The sequence below is a fragment of the Sander lucioperca genome, chromosome 14 (assembly GCF_008315115.2).
Source record: "Sander lucioperca isolate FBNREF2018 chromosome 14, SLUC_FBN_1.2, whole genome shotgun sequence".
Taxonomy (NCBI): domain Eukaryota; kingdom Metazoa; phylum Chordata; class Actinopteri; order Perciformes; family Percidae; genus Sander; species Sander lucioperca.
The window spans coordinates 3,848,923-3,870,000 of record NC_050186.1 but is presented as its reverse complement, the minus strand read 5'-3'; the positions used below and the strand labels follow the sequence as shown (position 1 = coordinate 3,870,000).

General features: G+C 40.5%; 1 protein-coding gene across 9 annotated transcripts in view; it reads left to right on the top strand.

The window, feature by feature from the left end:
• arhgap24 (Rho GTPase activating protein 24) overlaps positions 1-20,134 on the top strand; it is a 68,223-nt gene extending 48,089 nt beyond the window's left edge. For 3 of the 9 annotated variants that reach the window (XM_035991903.1, XM_031317876.2, XM_031317875.2), the window contains 7 exons: positions 8,229-8,351; positions 12,175-12,382; positions 15,623-15,755; positions 16,569-16,642; positions 16,728-16,849; positions 16,973-18,161; positions 18,792-20,134. In XM_035991903.1, the coding sequence (XP_035847796.1) occupies positions 8,229-8,351; positions 12,175-12,382; positions 15,623-15,755; positions 16,569-16,642; positions 16,728-16,849; positions 16,973-18,161; positions 18,792-19,056 (2,114 nt within the window). In that variant the 3' untranslated portion in view covers positions 19,057-20,134. Of the gene's footprint in view, positions 1-5,974; positions 6,337-8,228; positions 8,352-9,728; positions 9,923-12,174; positions 12,383-14,860; positions 14,877-15,622; positions 15,756-16,568; positions 16,643-16,727; positions 16,850-16,972; positions 18,162-18,791 lie in introns of those variants that run through there. The other 6 variants (XM_035991902.1, XM_031317874.2, XM_031317877.2 and 3 more) reach the window with 5 other exon arrangements.
• The last annotated feature ends 944 nt before the right edge of the window (positions 20,135-21,078 follow it).

The following is a 21,078-nucleotide window of genomic DNA, read 5'->3' as shown; positions in this document are numbered from 1 at the left end:
GCTGCTTCCTCCACTTGGCAAGCAGCACAATCAAAGTCTGGAAGAACTTTCACAACAAGTCTCCCACAAAATGTATTCCACGTTTGAGGATACTGAATATTTTTTAACCCTTTAACACCCTCTCCCTTTTGGGCAGTATCTGCCAATATGACAAACTGGCCATTTCTTATTGTTAGACCCTTGCAATGAGGTACATAAGGTGTATCACATTGTTGGGCTGCTTTGAAGGTAGGGAGTTTCAGTTGTATACTCTGCCCTCTAATCACCACATGAAAGGAATAGCTTTGCAGTTTGGATAAGCTTATCGACTTTCTGGCTGAAAGTTGAGAAGATTGATACAATTTTCATATCAGAGAGTGGTATCAATCTTCTCGTCTAACTCACGAGTAGAAAGACAATAATTGTATTTCCCTATTCCTTTCAGCAAAAAGACACGTCTTAGCAATACATACAGTTTGCAATGTTTGCATACATTTTATAGTAGTACTACTGTAGCAGTCTGTGAAAGTTACATAGTGCTGTGGCAATGACAGTGGATAGTAAAATATATAATACTGTTATTATGCGATTCCAGCCACCCAATGCAGCACTCTACATTCTGTAAAATGGATGCACTGCGTGTTGTTTTACAGGACATACTTACAGAGGTACAGGTCAGAGTGACGTGTATTGGGGCGCCAGGTATTTGTGAGCAATTACAGCACAGTGGGATCCTTTGTTGTCTCACACCTGTTTTTGAGCCATTAGTTTAAGACTAGACTGCAGCTGGGTTCGGCCACTTATTAAGGCCGGTGGACAAAACTGAAATGAACAGTTGTTGGCGCGTTGAACCCAACTCAGATAGTAATTATAATACACACAGAGGGCAGCGAGATAATTTAATATGATTCAAGGTTGTCAGTGATATGTTACAGTTTTGTTTGAGTATATGCAATTTCTCATAGGTGTGTTATTAATATGCTTTATGTAATACAATAGGACACATGCGTTTCATTTTAGCAATGTCTTTCCTTGGTTTAATGCTGTACAGTTTTGAGCTTGATTTTATTATCCATCTGTCTGTGGTAATGCTGTAGCATGAAAATGTAATGTAAATAGCAGAAGTTTAAATATGACAGGGTGTGGCATTTTCTCGTTTCCTGAACTTTTTTCATGAGGTGTGAGTCTCAAGGTGAATAAGAAATCCTTCTTTAATACAAGCTGTCTTCTGAAGCGTACCAGTTTGCTTTGCGCGCCTCTGTGAAGCTGACAATTGTTCCCCGCTGAGTTTATAAAAGTTTTGGAGCAGTGTGCCGAAGCGGGGTGAATCAGGGGAATTGTGACAGCTGTCACGGTTGTCTCTTCAGGTACAGTCGTGCTATAAGTCGACTGTCTCTGGCAGGGGAATCCTGCTGGGATTGGTCTCATTTAAGAAGCAATGAGGGTTTTTTGAGAGAGTGGCAGTCACAGAGAATTGTGTGGTGGAGAATAATACCTGCAGGCAGCTTCACCACAGCCAGTAAAGAATCTGCCAAAGGGGAGCCTCCAGTTGTTTTATTTAGTGGACAGATATGGAGAATGTACCTATTCATTAATCCCTGGAGCAGTTTATAGTACCTATGTCATTCACAAACTGATGACTTAATCTTTACAGCTGCTAGATTTAAGTCTGTTTTTCCTATAAACCCCTTTGTATGGTAAATTAAGCTCTTGGGCACAAATGTGCTAAAAATTAATCAGATTAACATTTATACTAATACTTGTAATACAGATTACAGTGCTATGGGTATAGGTGGCGAATATTTACCTTAATCATAAATAGATCTCAGGAACAGCTCTCTCACAGGCTTTGTCCAAGAAGTTGTCCATGTGTTGAGAAAGTTTGACACTTCTCCTATCTTTATAAACAATGTGGCCAATCCAGCCACTGTGAACGAAAGTTAAGCATCAACAGGAAATGGCAGGGGGAACAGGAGTGTGTTGTAGTAGCCATGGTATGCTGTATAATCCTGTTGCACGCTTGTTTAACAGCTTCACAACCATTGTTTCCAAAAATAAATACTGTCTTGCCATGCAAGTAATGGAAACAGAAAGGACTGATTGATTTTAAACGTGGACAAAAGCACTCACAGAAGGCCCAGGGAATCACAATTACAGTACTTTGCATGACAATCAATGCAAATGTGACTGAGAAACCTTTGTGTGCCAAATTGGACAATGTGAGTAAGTGTTGTCAATGTGGAACCCATTTGACAGATTCACTTCACCGGTCAGCACATCATCCGACTGATGGGGCAGAGGAATGTGACATTTTGACCAGAAGTGTACATAAACACATGGTTGGGCAGCTCAAAGAAAGCAGGACAAGCATTTCAAGAATTTTCCGGATAGGCTACTTCAGTGCATCAAAATGCTCCTGTCATGTTACAAGATAGGGATTTTTTTTTTATACTTTATAATGAAATAAAGGTTGATTGTATTAAAATATTTTCTTAGCAGGTTTTGACCAACACTGATTATTTTTCAAAGCTTAGGCTACGTTTTACAACAAAGTGTATTTTCCCATTCACAGCCTAATAAATGACTGCAAACAAAGCCTGCACTACTGTTACATGGTAACCAGAGATGTCAGTTGTAGTTAAATAGACAGAAGCCTTCCTTAATTGATATGAACCTACATCTCTTTCTCTCAAGGACCACACAATGCAAGCAATATTTTATGTTTTATGTTATCTATTGCCCTTAAAGTGGCTATATGTAACTTTCAGTTTGTGTTGGTTCTAGCGGCCATACAGTTGCAATGAATGTTTTGCTCAGACAGAAAGTCATTCATTACAATAAAAGAATATGTTCCAGCATGCATCGTTGCATACGATAACTTAGCCTACTTTGGATGTCTCGTGAGCTAAAGCGGGTAATGTTATCACTGTCACTGTGTCATGAGCAGAGGTGTCAAAAGTATTCACATTCATTACTCAGGTAGAAGTATAGATGCTAGGGTTTAAAAAGACTTCTGTATAAGTTAAAGCATTAACTCAAGCTTTTAGTAAAAGTATAGAAGTACTGGTTTCAAAACTACTTCTACTTCTCAAAACACTACTACAAAAATCACTTTTTCTGGGATTTGGGGTGTTATTTTGTGTCTCTGGTGCTTCCACACGCATACAAACTTTGAAAAAAAAAAAAACATCCATGCTGTTTTGAGTGAGATACGGGTTTCTGAATGTTCAATCTCCGGGTGAGCTGTTCAAAATCTGCACAGCTTTCTACGTCACTAGCTGAGACGAGGGGCCTAGGGGGCTAACCGTTAGCATGCTAGCGCTAGCATGCTAGTTCGTTCTCAATGGCAAAACACTGCTACAACACATACAAATTCACCCTAATCTACAAAATAAATTGTATAGAACTACTTACATGTCCCTGTTCTGCAGGTATTCCACGCAAAGTTGGAAGTGCGTCCTAGTTTAGAAGAAGTCTCCGGGCTAATTCTGCCTTGTACAAGCCGAAGTTGGAGCTAGCTCATGTAATCCTTACCTAGCTACTGCGCATGTGCGACTGACAACAGAGATGTTACAGAAGCTAAGAGGTCTCACTCTGTAGCTAAAACAGAAACCTGACAGCATGTGAAAGGAGGAGCTGCAGCAATGTGCAGTAGAACAAAAATATAGTGTTTTTTTGAAAATTAAACCATGTAAATCTATTCTGGTACAACCTCAAAATACACATATGAACCTGAAAATGAGCATAATATGGCCACTTTAAAGTATAAAAGTAAAAGTAATGTAAGGGAAAAAAAATAATATCAATATGCTTTTTCAAATTAGACGGCGAGTTTTGGAAACAATTAGCTTGTGGTACTTAGGTGCGCAGAGCTTGCAGCCCATTCGAAAGGAGTTGTTTCTGCATTCAAACATTTCTAAAAATTCTTCCAGGTAGGCTACGGCCAGGGATGTAGAAGGGTTGGCTGGTCTTCCTGGCTACCAACCTCCTCGCTGGTGCTTGGTCAGGACATTTTGCTCGAGTTCTCTTGAGTCTCTGCCACGGACATCTTGGTACTAGGCTACATACGTCTGCTATTTCCTTGCTGGAGTGTGACGTGATTTGTGTCATGTGCAGGTGCGATCGATTGCATACAAACCAATAGGGTGTTGGAATGGTATATGTTTATACTTCTCATCCAACCAGAATCAAATTCACTCTATCTGGATGGCGCGATTAATCTGGATAGGTTTTTATTTTTTTGTTGGTGTTTTTTTGAACGATGTCAAGCTGGAATGAAAACAAGCCGAGCTGAAATAGGAGTAACGAGGCTATTTTTAAAATGTAAGGAGTAGAAAGTACAGATAATTGCGTGAAAATGTAAGGAGTAAAAGTAAAAAGTCTGCTCACGGATGCTTTACACAAGTAACGTTACAGGGGAACAAGGGAACAGTAGGCCAACACAAACGCGGACTAAAAGGATTAAAACGTCCACACTAAATGGAAGGGGGACATAATTCAATGTTGGCTACTGACGAAGGCTACAACTACATACACATGTGACAAATAGACATATTACATATCTGAGGGCCAATTCAGGGATGTTTTTGAATCATTTACAATCCCTTAATTGTCTCCATCTGTTGATAGCCCGATCGAATGTGACGCACGTTATCGCCATTGTCTTTCACTTTCCCTTCAACCTGATCTCACAGAATTCCGTGAAATGAACACGGCCCCTTTATTCAAAATCTGTGGCAGTTTCACGGAATCGCAGAAAATTCTGTGATGGGCCCACGGAAGATTTCCGTGAAATGAACACGGCCCCTTAAAATTCTTTGATGGGCCCACGGAAGAATTCCGTGAAATGAACACGGCCCCTTAAGTTAAGGAAAAGGTCGTGGGTGGGCTTACGTTTCCATGACACGCGGGACAACAACGGGACGGTTGGGTTTAGGAAACGTGACATGCGGGACACGATCCCCGGTCTCCTGGGTGAAAGTCCTGTGTTGTTTGACCCATCCACCACCCCAACCAACCTCCCTATGCGGATTTTCGGGCTTTCATACTACTCGCTACTGTAGTCGCTCTTAATGCTACGTCATTTTCTCATTGACTTTACTATGGCATTGTTTTCCGTGGTGGCCACACAGAATTTTCACACATTCCGTGCCACCAACATGTAATGCGCTGTTAACAGTTCATGATCATTTCACGGAATTCTGTGAGACCAGGCTGTTCCCTTTTAGCTTTAATCAGCTATAACTACAGCAGATAACTTGTAAAATAACATTAGGCCTATATAAAGAAATCTCCTGCTTCCTTTTACCTGGCTCAAAAGGCTGGATACGCTAACACAGGATTTTTCTTTTTTTTTATTATTATTTTTTGGGCATTTTCAGCCTTTATTTTAATAGGAAAGCAGAAGACATGAAAGGGGAGAGACAGGGGGAATGAAATGCAGCAAAGGGCCGCAGGTCGGAGTCGAAGCCGGGCCCGCTGCGTCGAGAAGTAAACCTCTATATATGGGCACATTTAAGATAATTGTATGAAAAATGACAGAGCTTCAGAAAAAAAAGTTACATATAGTCACTTTAAGCTATCCTTTAGCTATTCAAGTTCCCTATGTTCTCTATTATTCTTCAACAAATTCCAGAAGACCAAAACTATTAACAAGTATTCCATGTTTGACCAAAGCCTGATAAAGCGTATTTCTCTGTGTCATAGAGCTCCACAAAACCTAATAAAAAACACATCAACCAGCCACACTGTTGCATGTGTGACATGTAACATTATGTAGTATATGTTTACTTCCCATATATAACATCCATAAATCTCACTGGAGCATCAAATGTGTATTAATCCATGGCTTATCCATTCAATCCAATGTATTACTGTAAAGGTATTACATATTTGTGAGCCATTCTTAAAGATTTGCATTTCCAATGGAAACATGTAACTGGGGCTGCATGATTTGCTTCGGACCCTTAAAAAGCTTAGCACGGCCCTGGTAGTCTTACACAGTGGACACACCGACGCATCGATATTCTCTTCCTCTCGCAATCTCTGAATTAAATCCATTATTTATCAGCCGGTGTGAGGAGTTTGTGACACGGAGGACTTCGCTGACACAGCGCTGTCGAGATTTGTGACGGTGCAAGACTGATCTAAACGGAAGCGCTGTCTGAAGTATTTTGGAGCGACGGAGCTTTTCCACCGGTTGAAGAATCGCTCACATGTATTGAATGTATGAAGTGAGGTGCACATTTACCGGCGGATTAGAGCATCGTTTCGCTTCGTTGGAAATCTGTTGCGCGTCGCAGGTTGAGGAAGCGAAAGATGAAATAACATCGTGGATGTGATTCCTGCGCTGAAGAGGTGAGCTGAAGCTGCCTCTTTGTTTATGTTTTAGTCATGAATGGATATATATCAAACGTTCAAATAGCTTCAACGCATAGCCTATATGTTGCTTTTCAAGTCTAAATATGGAGGTGTGATTAATCGTCTCTACTTAATCGTGTAATTAATGGGAGCTCAGAGGCTGAAGCCAATACCGGGTAGTGACTAATCACTGGATCAGGAACAGAGGGCACTAGCCCACTTGTATTTTAGTTCATTTCTATTTTATTTGGAGTATGCAGTGGAGAGTGCCCAGATTAAGCCCCTCGGAGTTTTTTTTTTTTTTTTTTTGCATCTCTCATCACATCTTTTATTGAGTATGTGTATATTGATCTGTAGTATTTGTATAGGCAATGTGTAAACCAATACACTATTAAACTATTAAAAGGAAGAACTTGCTTCCTGGACACAGATCACATTATGGGTCAAAACTTCAATGTCTTTAAAGTGAGAGTTGGTCTGTGCAAGCTTTAATTAGGCATTAACAACATGTAGAATGCCACACAGAGAAAACACTGGCATCTGCTGCCAGCTAATGAGATCTCATTGAGACTGACAGAGTGCATCAATATCACTGTCAAAGTTTGGCTCCAAATACAGATGTCCAGTTATCTGGATTAAATTGTTGACAGTTTGATCAGTCAAGGATTTGTATAAACTGGTTTACATCTGGAACTGCTGTCAGAGCAACAAGTGCTTAGACGTTTTTGGTGTTAATTCATGATAGTGACATTGATAATAATGACCTTACAGTTTAATGATCCGTCAGCAGATTGGAGATTGTTGACTATGCTTTGTTGTTGTTTTTAATCCCATTCTGATAATTTGAATTTTAAAACCTATATGGATTTAATGACTGATGTTTTTTTTTTATTTTTTATTTTTTATAAATCTTCTCATGTTTTTTTATATTTTAAATATATACAATGTGCTGTTATGTATGTATGTAAGCAAATTCCCCTGGGGGCAATACAAGTTTCATTTATTCACTTTTTGGTTTGCATCAGAAAACAGTTTAAGTATCATTTTTTGCTTCATTTCAAGTCATTAGGACTTCATATTGGTAACCTGTCATGTTATGTTGTAGCAGTCTATAAATATTTTTTATATGCAACACACAGATCTCATTCTGGGATACAATCAATGAAGCAGGATCCCTGGTGGTCACAGTCATGAATAATTCAACGGTTGTGTGACACGTCCATTTGTCTCTTAATAGCTCATCTCTTCTATAATAGAGCAGGTGCATCTCTGTGAAATGCCATGCGTTGTTTGTTTGTTTGTTTGTTTGTTTGTTTCATCTCAATAAAGCTGAAGCAGAGCGGTACAAATGGTTCTGTTGTCATAGTAATCGCTGCAACCAGATTGGTTATGTGAAACAGGTCCAGACCCTCCACTGCACTCTGACTGATATCCCATGACAGTAGAGTGCTCATGGCTATTATCTACAAGTCGAATCAGGATAGCTGAGCCTGCCTCTAATGGAACACTACTGCCCAGAGATATAAACATTTCTCTTGATTTATTACTGCAGTAGAGTTAAAAGTGCAGTGTGTGCATGTCCAAAAAAACTGTATAGGTTCAAGTAGAGTATCGTGTCATCTAAGGACATTTAAAGTCAGTGCTGTGTTGGGTTACTAGGAGGTCAGACTCCGCATGGAGCTTCACCTTAGAGTCATCTTCCATTCAAAAATGTATTTTGCTTATTGTTTACTTCGTTTGGATGTTTGAGCTTCACTGTGCAGAATATTGTAAGTTCAGAGAGAAATTGGATAGATAAAGAGATCAGATTAGCAGAAATGCTGATGACTTTGGCTACTATCTACAGTATGTTGTAATCATCTATGTTTCTGTCTCTTTTGTTTGAACAGGCGGAGACAGAGAGCGGATGACAGCCAACCATGAGACCTACCTTCTTATGGCCAGCACCCAGAATGACATGGAGGATTGGGTGAAGACGATCCGCAGGGTCATCTGGGCTCCTTTTGGTGGAGGTCAGTCTACACCCAACCATTGTTCTTATTAGCTGAATAACTTGTTGATGTTAATGCAATTTTTACAGGCAGTTTGTTGTTTATTTATTTATTTTTTTTAATTAACTTTTTTATTGATTCCATTCAGCATTGTCCCATTAGCATTTAACATCTCACACATAGTTTGTTGTTTATTTAAATGACTTTTAAAGTTTCCAGTAGCTGTGCCAGAGGATGGATAAGTGGGTGTATTCAATCTGTGAGCAAGGCAATCAAACTGCTGACTGTGTGGTCTGATCCCACTGACAAAATGTATCCTTTATATTGCAGATACTGTGTTTGGCTAAGGGCTGAAAGTACAAACTTTAGTAGCTTTGTGCACAATGATAATAGTGTAACCTAAATCCATTTGTGGGTGCATGTTAGAGACCGGACTTAGCAGTAATTTTTAGGTACAATACCGCATTTATGGTCACAATGCCAACTAGATGTGATTACATATTACAGGTTTTGCTTTTTTAAATAGAGGACTGTAAGGAACAGCTGACTGCATTTTCCCACAATATTTTTACCCTGACTCTTATAGTACTGTATTTCCAAAGTTGTATCTAAACAGGCATGTTTCCAGAGTGTTTGGCAGGTAAAGCAACAGGTTGCCTCCTTTTTTCCTCCATGTTTCATGTTTGTTTTGATATGATGTATAAACAGCTTTAGCCGAGGATTATTTGCAGCACTAGATTTGTGCCGCTTAAATCTCTACTCTCATCCTGCATGTTTGTTTTCTCTTCCAGTCTGTTCATGCTAATAAACAGAGGAAATGAATGTGTTAAAAACAATTACAATGTGTCAAATAAATGTGGCAAACAGGGGCGATGTAGTAATCATCAAGTACGCTGTGATTTATAGCTGAAGTGCATGATGTTGTAATTGTTCTCATGAAGTTGTTTCTGAGATCAGTGTGATGATTACCGGGTGTCCTGCTGCGCCGCTACAGCTTGTTATTGACTTTACTGGCAGACATCGGCCTACATTGTGTATGAGCATAGGGCACAAGTGCAGCGTTTGAGACCGGACAGGCAGTTCGGGCAGCTCTCTGTAACACAGTGAATGGATGAGGCTGAGCTGGCCCCTCTGTTTTCAGTGCAGGGAGTTTGATGTATATTGCAGTTGACTGCTTTTCAAAAGGACGAGCCACTTGTGAAAGATAACACAAGAAGTTGGAGCGGAGCCAGGCTAAGACACACACACACACACAGACAGAGCACAGAGCACAAACACACATATTCCAGGCTTTCACATTTTGCAGTAGCAGCAAAGACTAACTGAGCCCTAGCCCTGATTGGCTGGTGAAGTGTGATTAAAAATGTGTTCAGAGAGCGACAGGCAGGGAGGGGAGCTCCCAAAACGAAGCCTGCGTTTGACCCACAGAAGAGCTCATAGCCCCTGAAGGTTTGCTGTCATGTTGTGCTGAACACTTGCTGTGATGCTGAATTAATTACTGGCCAGCTTGAACAAACAGTTGGACAAGAGAGAGTTTAAAGTCATGTGCAGCTGTGGCCTCTCCATCTGGATCTTTGGAGATTTATTTCATGGTAATTACCAATTGTTTATTTGTAAAGAGTTAGCCTTTTAATTGAAACTGTTGTTGCTGTTAGATAAATGCTATGTAGAAAATGAAGACTTATTAAACGTTCTTCATGCTAAAACATATACTGTACGACATTTCTCATGTGTCGTGTCTGTTTCACATTTGACATATAGCGTTATTACAGTTAATATTTAGTTTAGTGTGATACCACAGTTAAACGTTCTTTCCAGAGTAAAATGTGATGTTTACCTGCCTTCTGATTGTGGATCAGAGTTCTCATGCAGTATATGACTCGCTCAGATTTGTTTGGGTCAGTGTATAATGTGTACACGGATGAGGCGGTTTTGTTTCACTGTGCATCTCCATGAATATGTAACATTTGGTAAAGTAAGGAAAGTGTTAATATCACAATGATGTCACATATTTGAGGGATGTTTTCCACCACACCATGGAAGAAGAATCACAGAAAAGGAAGAGGAGATAGGAAGCCCCGGAAAGGGAAAAATCAGTCAGTGTTGTGTCTGGACCTCTCTCCGCATGCACACTCTTCATAAGCTGGCACACACACACACACACACACACACACACACACACACACACACACACACACACACACACACACACACACACACACACACACACACACACACGGTTACATGTGACCCAGGGAAACATTCCTAGACTCATAACCAGAACGTCTGGAGGGATGACCTTGTTTTCATCCAGTCACTTTTTCTCATTTGTTCTCTGTTCTTTTAGGTGAGGGTATTTATCATTATTTACTCTGGAGGAGCTTGACTTCTCTATATTTCACTCTGATTCGTCTAAGATTTTGGAAATGGATACATAGCTTTTAATATATTTTGGGAATTTGTGACCATTTACTTGTTTTGTCTTATTTGGGTTGCTGTAAAGATTGAAGTGGAAAAGTCTCTGAAGCGAGTGACCCTGAAGACAAAGAAAAGAACACAAGACTCCACTGTTATCTTCTGAGTAGCTCCTTTTTTATAAGAAAAGATGAAAAACATTTTCTGAGAAATGAAAATGAAGACAGTTTAACTGACCTGCTATCAAACTGAGGCGTTTTTTGTTTTGCTTTCTGTCATAACTGCAAAAAGTGTGGCTGTTTTTTGGAAAATGCTAGAATGCGGCCACTTTAAATTCTGCGCCTCTGGTGTTTTATCTTATCACTGCTTTATTAAAAGGCATTTCTTCCGGAAGCTTAGAAGTTGTGTCAGTTTCAAGAGGAGGGTAGTATGACATCATACGATTATATTATTAATGAAAAAGCAACTTGCGTCTAATGAAAAATGTATTGAGGTGTTGATGTATTGATTTACATCAGCATACTAAAAAAGGTACATTCTGAATTAGTGTGGTGCACCAATACATACACCTGTACGTTTCACATTAACCTCAGTTGGTTTAAAGCTATTTCTTGCTGTGTCAAATGCTGTCAAAAATCACGGGGATCCTGGTAAGCTCGGTTTAATTCAGTCACCGTACGGTACCTTGTCGTACCACGTGTATGCATGTGTGTAAGTAGCCTCTGTCTGTCTCTGGAGACCGGAAAAGTATGCAGATCCAAATCTCTCAGGAAGGCTGCCTTAATCCCCTCTTGTGTTGCATCCACATGAGACGGCTGCAAATGGAAATCAGTCTTTTTTCTTTTTTTTAACGCAGACTGCCTCAGACAAAAGGCAAGATGTGCTCAGCAGGAAGTTTGAGATTTGATCATCAGACTAAGGCTTTGTGGGTGTACATATTTTTTGCTTGGACTGCCTCACGGCCTTATCAGAATTTTTTTCTCTCAATCGATTGAACTGCTCTCTTTGATGTGCCTTAAGCTGCGGATGCTAGTCTAATGTTTTTTTTCTAATTCTCTGAAAAATGCTCCTTTCACTTTGGTAGAGAATGTTAAATAGTGCAGCATATTAAACAGTATTAATATTTCAAAGGATAAAATATAATTCTCATTTTGGAATCATGCAATTAATAACTTGGCTGTAAAGAGAGAAACAAATTGTATACATCTGTTAGAAACATAATTAAACCCTGGAAACAATGCCCTCAGCTTCTTTGATATGTTGAATTCACTCACTGCGCCTACTATAAATAAAATAAAAGCTTGGTCATTGAATGAATAAAATATAAACGTTCAAGTGTAAGGTAAAACAGGTCTCCCAATACTAATCTCTTGAAGCATTGCCATTTATCAATATTGTACCATCATTAAACATTTTTCTTGCGTTTCAGGGATCTTCGGTCAGAAGTTGGAGGAAACTGTGCGGTATGAGCGCCGGTTTGGGAACAAGTTGGCCCCTATGTTGGTAGAGCAGTGTGTGGATTTCATCCGGCAGTGGGGCCTTCGGGAAGAGGGCCTTTTCAGACTCCCAGGACAGGCCAACCTGGTCAAAGAGCTGCAGGATGCATTCGACTGTGGAGAAAAACCCTCTTTTGATTGGTAAGGAAACAGTAAGCATACTGGCTGCTTGGATTTCAATGCATTTTAATGTGAAGTTGATATGTTCAGACTGTTGACTGGTCAAGATCTGTACATCTGGAACCACGGCTGGCCAACAAGAGAAATTTGATTTTTTTTGGTGAAAGTTACAGAAATGTATTGTGCTCCTTCTCATCCCCATTTTACCTCTTCAGTGCAGCAGCATTGTAAAACTCAGCAGACACTTTGATGTCATAGCAGGAAAGGGACAGGTGTAATTAATCAGGTTACGAATGCATTGCATTCAGTTTTTAGTTAGTAGGACTCGAGATACATGAAATGGCTCAATCGTTAATGTTATTAGTTCCATCTGTGCTTTTCCTGTCATAAGTTAAAATGTTTGGAGAAAAAAAGGCTCATTTGTTACAGGTTGGAAAAGTGGTAGATATTTCTTAATACTAAATGACAAACAATGGGTCTTTTGAGTCATTTTCTTGGCATTTTACAACAGAGCTACATTAAAAGTCAATCAAATCTTAAATCTAGCTTTTCTAAATTGATCATGTGTTTTTTTTTTTGTCCACCTTACAAATGTGTCAGCATTAGAGGAAATATTTACCAAATGCAAGCACTGAACACATAATTACACGTAAAAACACTACCCATCCTTAGTCCACCCCCACAGGTGTTTTCACTTGCTTGATTAGACCTGTTCTCAGAGCTGTGGGGGTCTGAAGATCGTGCTTGATTGGCATCTGTAGCAGGACTCGCTGTCGCTGTGAGGTTCCTCCGCACAAAACACTGACGGTCCGCTCACAGACAAGGTGCTTCTTTATTTGGACATCTGTTCAAACACACTTCTAACACAAACAGCTATGACCATGCGCCTCTGGTAGCCCAGCTTCCTGGCGCACGTGGTTGCTGCTCCAAAACTTAGTTCACTAGATTACGAAATGTATGACAGCCCTTCGAGGTTTCAGCACACTACTGCATTTAAGCCTCTGAACACCCACACAGGTGTTTTCACTTATTCTGGTATTCATTAGACCTCTGCTCAGGTTGAAGGTGGGCCGGAGCTTTTGATGGCCACAAATCCTTCCTACCAATAAGAATGATAAAGGTGTCATTTGTCCTGACCTAACAGTTGCAACAAAGCTAACAGGAGATTCAGGAAGATGTCAATCTAACGAGAAGCTCAAGCCCACATTAGCCAATCAGAATCTCGAAAATAGCAACAACAGCAACGAATCACTTCCTCTCTCTTATCTTCCTCACTTCCTCGGCTGCCTAAACCTCCATTTGTCTCAGTTGACATGCAAACGAAGTTTTCCAAAATCTCCACTCTGGCCGGAGTTTTTAGAAATAATCGTTTTCAGAGACGAATTCTCCGTTTGCGTGTAAACGAAGGGTACAAACAATGGGAAATGTTTCAGTTTTTCAAAATAACCATGTACAGTTTAACTGACTACACCTGTGTGAGTGTTCAGGGCCTTTAAAGCTTTTGTGCGTAACTTTTTGATATTAATGAACGTCGGTTACATTCAAGCCATTGCCAAATGAGTTGCTACAAAGCTAATTAAGACTCTCTGTATTTCTCAGTATGGCTGTGTTCAGAAGATTGTGTCGTCCGGCGACTTTAGTGCGCAGAAACTCAAGTGAAGATAATTACCTCTTCTGAATAGTCCATGTTTTTTTAATCCTCCGTGTCCTCCTTGGCTGCTAGCAACTGTATGGAGGAGGGGTGGGGGCGCGATCACGGAAGGCTTGTATCATGTGGACACGCAGACAGTTTTGTTGTCATTACTTAGAATTCCTCATGGGGGCGGCAGAAACTACGCACTATAGTTTTAAAAGGGAGATTATAATTAGACAATGAGCAACAGCTGGGTCAATCACCTCACCTGGCACTGCTCTGATGAGCCATCCCCACACCTCTCTCCCCTGCCACTGAATGCAAACCATGCCCACCTCCACACATCTCTCTTCTCTCCACTACAAAATGTGAGTTTTTCACAAAACAGGCATTACTAGACGATGATGTAAGGAATACTTGCAGGGATAGTTGGTGAACTAATGTAGCTGGCAAGCTAACGGCACGGAACATGGTAGTTGGTCACAACAGTGCAGAGTTTAATTTTCTCTGTACTGTGCCAGCTGTACAGAAAAAAAGTGACAGGATTGTACATCTTTCCATTCAAAAATGTAGGGGGAAAATGCTCTCAGAGCTTGTTAACAGTAACATTTTTAACAACACAAAACACAACTTTAACCTGAGTTAACAATCTTAAAAATCAGCTTGCAACTAAATTGGGGTTACAATCTGGTATGTAGGTGGCTGTACGGAAACACGGTTTCTTAAATGTGACAACCTTAATCCATAACTCAGGATGCAGAGAAATACATGTTACATGCCAGCTCCACATCTCTTCTTCTTCTCTGCTCTTCCTCCCTCTTTCACTCCCACCATCTACTTCATGACCATAAATAAAACCTGGACAGAACTGTCAGGATCCAGGTCGTAAATCAACATCTCACCACTTCCTAGAAACACAGGCTACAAAATCACACCATCATGTCAGCTGCACAATGACACATCTCTGCCCTCCTACGTCTGCTTTAACACAACTCATGTCATGCAGTGGCAACAACTCCACCCTCCTATGTCTGATTATTATTACAAATTGTATTCCCTTGTAACCTCCTGCCTGCCTCAGCAGCTGCCCCTCGTTGGCTTATTAGTGTCTGAAGCTACAGTGGAAGTCCTCTTACCTTTTGGCAGATCATCTAAGCTGCCTGTTGTTGTTGCTCCCTCTGTTGCTTTCATTATTAAATGTATGAATTTCTGTTGCTTGCGTCCTGTTTGCTTTCTTAAGTTTGCTAAAGATTGATGATTCTCCCACATATAGTAAAGTTCTTTTGTTAACTTAAATATCTCATGTGAAATCCTAGATTTTTTTGATTAGGCTCCCAGCCAGGAAATAGTTAGTTAGGCACATAATCCTCTGTAAACAGTAAATTGTCGTTACACACTTTGTATCGATTAAACAAACAAAATATACATTATTATTTAGTGAGCTATATACTTTCTGATTAGTTGATTTGGTTAGCATTGGACAGAGCCATGTCAGCGATTTGTGTCTGTATTTGCATTTTTCACCATTTCCAACAGTCCTCTTGCTGCACGAGTAATCATGATGACTTGTATATGCCTCCATGTCATGTACCATAATAAATTATAACCCTCCCCTGTCTTTTTTCCAGTAACACAGACGTGCATACAGTAGCCTCTCTACTGAAGCTGTATCTCAGAGAGCTGCCGGAGCCCGTTATCCCCTTCCACAAGTATGATGATTTTCTGGCCTGCGCCAAGCTCCTCAGCAAAGATGATGAAATGGTAAGAAAGATGAGTTTCTCTTTACCTATACCTTACGTACTTTATATCAACAGAAGTGAGCACTGAAAAGTTCTCACATAAATCATCCAAAGTCCCGTTCTGGAGCATTAAAGCTGCTCGGTCATCCATACTCTGCTCAGCTGTTTCTCACACAATGACTTTGTTGTGCCTGTCTTAACCTCTAACATCCAAATAGGATTTCTTTCACTTCCATAAAGATAATGCTTCACAGCAGGGGATGAGTCTTTTGCTTTCCCACAGTTTCCAAAACATCTTTCTTATTCTCACTTAAGAGCCCAAGTTTGTGGCTTTGTGTATGCATGTGCGTGGATCTATTATTTAAGTTGTAACACCTTAAGTATAGATTAGTGCTGCCCTGTCTTTAAAACATCCTAGGAGTAAGCAGAATTCACAATATCCCTGAACAAAAGGTTACCAGTTTTCCCGTAGATTGCAGTAGGTTTTTGGTTGTTTGTAATCCTTTGAGATCACTTCAGATTCACCGGTGACTGATGATACATAAATATAGAAATTAATCCTCTTAAAATAAAAATCTTCTTATGAATGCAAAAACATATTTCCTCAGACATTCAGAAAGTAATGGGAATAAATTATTGGTAATTGTTTTTAGATGGCAGATGAATAATATTTTACTTCAATTTCTTTTGTTCTCTATCTGGTCTGGGTGTGATTGTTGTACCATATTTGATACGCTGTAAATTGCCCATGATTGATCAGAACATGTGGTCTCGATATGAATTATTGTTCTCGATTGAATCTACGTTATCTAAAAATGGTCTGCACCATCTGCAGGGTATGAAGGAGTTGAGAAAGCTTGTGGAAAATCTACCTCCAGTGAACTACAACCTTCTCAAATACATCTGCAGGTATTACATAATAGTTCAAGCAGATGATACTTCAAACTGCGATCACTATTGAACAGTGAAAAGATGATATTTTCCTGTTTTCCAGATTTCTAGATGAAGTCCAGTCATATTCAGGAGTGAATAAAATGAGCGTCCAAAACTTGGCCACAGTCTTTGGGCCAAATATCTTGAGGCCAAAAGTCGAGGATCCGGTCACTATTATGGAAGGTCGGTATTCCTGCTGGTCGTGTGCGTGTGTCTTGCTTTCTGACATTTTTGTTTTTTACGTTAAGCTTAAATAAATTAACATTTTAAATGTAATGATAATGATTTGTGGTCTCATGCTGTCAGGTACTGTTCTGGTCCAGCAGCTCATGGCCGTTTTGATTGGCCGCCACGACGTGCTCTTCCCTCTGGATGAGGACATCCCCACGGCCCTCGAGGTCGTCAACAACAACATTGAGCTACAACAGCGACAAGCCACCACAACTACCTCTGCGATCACTACAGTATCTCAGAACGCCGAGAACAACAACACACAGGTGGTGCGGCAGTGTGTTTGGGAAGCACCGGCGTCTCCTTCGCATCGCCAACACGTGGACAACAGTGGCTCCCCGCGATCAGCAAGCCCTCGTAATGGTGTCATAGGACGTTTTGACGCTTTAACCCGCAGTCCACCACTGACTGTTAAAAAAAACCCGGCTTTCAGTAAAGGCAGTGGGATTGTTACAAATGGCTCCTTCAGCTCCTCACCGTCTTCAGACCCCAGTCAAGAGAAGAGCCAGACTTTGACTGGTGGTGGTGGGAGTTTACCGGTACGGCGCAGTGGGACGCTCAAAGGCTCTGGCACGAAAATGGGCACCGGTGGCGTGACAGGTGGAAGCAGCTCCGGAGGGAATGGGACTGGAGTTGTGCGCATGGGCATTTCCGGCACTGATATCGTCACAGGGAGTCTGAACGGCCGCAATGGTCATTGGGTAACAAATGGCTGCGTCACTTTACGAGAAAACAACAAAACACGTGACTGCCCCAATGGGGATCAAACATCCAATCAAAACCGTCTGTCCACGTATGACAATGTCCAGTTAAACCATCAGAACATGCAGCAGCAGAACCACATCACCAACACGTGTCTGAACAGCAGCTGCGAGGACAAGCAAAGCGTAGACAGCGCCACCTGGTCCACCTCCTCCTGTGAAATCTCTCTTCCTGACAACTCCACTTCCTGTCGCTCCTCCACCACTACCTGCCCTGAGCAGGACTTTTATGGAGGTCAATATGAAGACCTGGATGGACCAGCACAGGACAATGAGCCTCCCCAGCCTGGCGGAGGAAGAGAAGGGGAGGGCAGAAACGGCAACAGAGAAGGAAGTGGAGGTGGAGCAGGAAGGAGCAGTCGGGGCACCAGCAGTAGTGATAATAGTGATGTTTACACTGTTGGCAATGGACCCGCCAGTCACAGTGCTCTGCACAGTTTAGTGGCCAGTCTCAAACAGGAGATGCACAAGCAAAAGACCGAGTACGAGGCCAGGATAAAGAGGTAGAGTCCCGTCTGTGAGAAAGTGTTTTTTGATTACATTAGAAAGAAGTTGCTAAAGATAAATGAACATGGCTGCTGGTTATAGCTTTTTATATTTAGTGCACAGACAGAGTGGTATCAATCCGCTCATCCAACTCTTGGCTGAAAAGCAAATAAGCGTATTTCCCAAAACGTTAAGCCATTCCATTTTAAAGATGACTATGTGTGAATTTTTAATTCTCTTATTTCTAGGTACAATAGAGGACTTTTTTGTACTTACTTTTTTTTACAAAGTTTGATATCTTTTAAAATTTCATGGCACACTGGCAGTTTTAAAAACAAAAGGGTTTCACAGACAGTACAATGCAATGGGGATGTGCAAGAAAGCTATACATGACTGCAATGGAGCATGTGCTAAAATATTGTATAACTATAAAACAGGACTGGATGTGGTGTGACAAACTTCCTTAAACAGAACGTCCTGTATGAAGTATTAATTGTTCCAGTTTGATTTTAGGGTAACGTCAACAATTCAACTAATTTTTTTAGCTTATTGAAAATGAAAATAAACTGCTGCTGTTTGTTTTGTCATTAGACTCTGTTTAGTGAATGCAGTCTCTTCTCCTAACCCTGTGTTGACCTCCTTTGCAGCTTGGAGCAGCGTAACCTGGAGCTGGAGACGGAGATGGTGAGCCTCAATGAAGAGCTGGACCAGGAGAGAAAGAAGTACACCATGGCGGAGATCAAGCTGCGCAACGCCGAGCGTGCCAAGGACGATGCTGAGCGGCGGAATCAGATGCTGCAGAAAGAGATGGAGCAGTTTTTCTCCACGTTTAGTGACCTCACTGCGACTGGCAACACCACAGCCACTGACCCCCGCCGACCAGATCGTAACAACCCCATCTGGATAAAGTGAAGGGAGGCGGAGAAGACTGGAAATGGTTTATTATATGATGTGATCATTACCAGGGGTTTGGCTGCTGGATGTTGAGGGAAGATTGGGAAGTTACAATGCAATGGTTAATGGCATGTTTAAATTTAAAGAAATAGGAGGTGTAGGGCTACAAGCCACCTGTATAAATGTAGACATCACCTGGAGTGATGCCAGACTGGCATTATCTGTAAATACAGCATTATTTAAACAGCTCACAGACTCTCCAACCTACTTAAACTGTGGTGGTTATCATTTATCAGACTGGGAAGAGGAGTAAAGGCACAGAACACCATAGTCTATGATGACACACATTACTTTTATTATTTTTACTTTAGCTCCTAGAGCCATATAGGAGGGAAGGCACAATGTTTAAAAAGGTTGTGTAAAAAAACCTTGGACCTGAAAACAAAATAATCTAACCAAAAACATTGTTATTGTTCAATGTAAATCTGTATCTGCTCATGTAGGGAAACAATGCATCAAAAACAGTGTCATATGTATGTAAAAAGAAAAGTAATACTTGTTTATCTGATATTTAAGCAAAGTTATCAATGTGCGATATTTTGTATTAAGATTTATCCTTGCACTTACATGTTTGTTTAGTCTCAGCAAGGTGGTACTGAATGTTTTGTCGGTCAATGTGTGTGCCATTGAAATTGGAAAGTATATACTGTATATGTGCTTGTGCTTCTGTGCTGTTTCATTTACCCCCATGACCAAAAAAAGAGCCTGTACTGTAAATATTTTATAGATAATCATAGACACTACTTGTTAGTCTGCACTGTGGTTTGACACATATTCAGATGGATATGGCATGTGTTGAGTGGAAACTGAGGATGAAGAATGTTTTGTAGCTTGTAGAAATACATTTTAAGACTTGCACGATGGGTCATTGGCATCAATCGCAGATAAAATAAAAATGTCTGTGGTAAATTTAGAATTTCAGTTGACAAATTGTCTCTGTCCCCATTAACAGATGTGTAGCTGCTGTCATTCTCTGAATGCTCATGGGAATTACAGTTACAGTCTTGGAGCATATGAGATGCCACTTATAAAAAAATACTGTCCTGACACAACTGGTTTTTATCCTAAACTAGCACAGAATAACAAGCTGCAGCAACAAAGTACCAACACAGAGTTGTGTTTGTTGGTCATAACTGTGAAAAAATTGGGATTATAGCATTGAGTATGACAACATTGAGGACGTTAACAGCCTGGTGGCTAGATTCAGTAGCAAGCGGTGTGTGTGCATGATGGTGCATGAGTCCATGTGGGCCGGTGTACAATAAGTGAATGTCTGTAAAGTGACTGCATATTGATGAAGTCTTTATGAGTGTATTTATGTAGCTTTAAGCCAAATGTATATATATATATACACACACACACACACACACACACACACACACACACACACACAAAATTGGATTTTCTGATGGGTACAAAACAGACTGGACTTCTCTCAAAAAGAAGCTGCTGCTGGCTACTCTTCCTCTGAAGACCAAGTCCTATTTAAACCTGCTGCTGGTCAGTGCAGGACATCTGGAATGTGCACATAGGGTGGGAGAAAAAAAGTGCCTGAACAACTGAAGGAGAGAGTGGGGGACCTGCGTTTCTCATTTTGCAACCTCCACCGGGAAGTAATAGGCTTAAGCCGATCTGACAGTGGCACCTCGTTCTGTGAATTCCACACAAAAGAGCAGATTATGGACACAGGGCAGGAGGGAGAGGAGGACTGGGATAGTGGAATATTTTCATGACATGATACTTGATACACAAAAAAACATACAAAAAAGACTTAATATGAATAAAAATGCATTTTCATGTGAGTGCCTTTGTTATTCCATTTTTGTAAGAGTCTTTCAAGTTTGCAACTTTTTCTATTTAACACAAATTGTAACAAATGTCATGTGAGAATTTGTTATAGTAATCAGAACACTGTCATGACTAAAGCAGCACATATAAGCTAAACAACATCAAATTAAATATGTTTAAAGATCTGTTTTG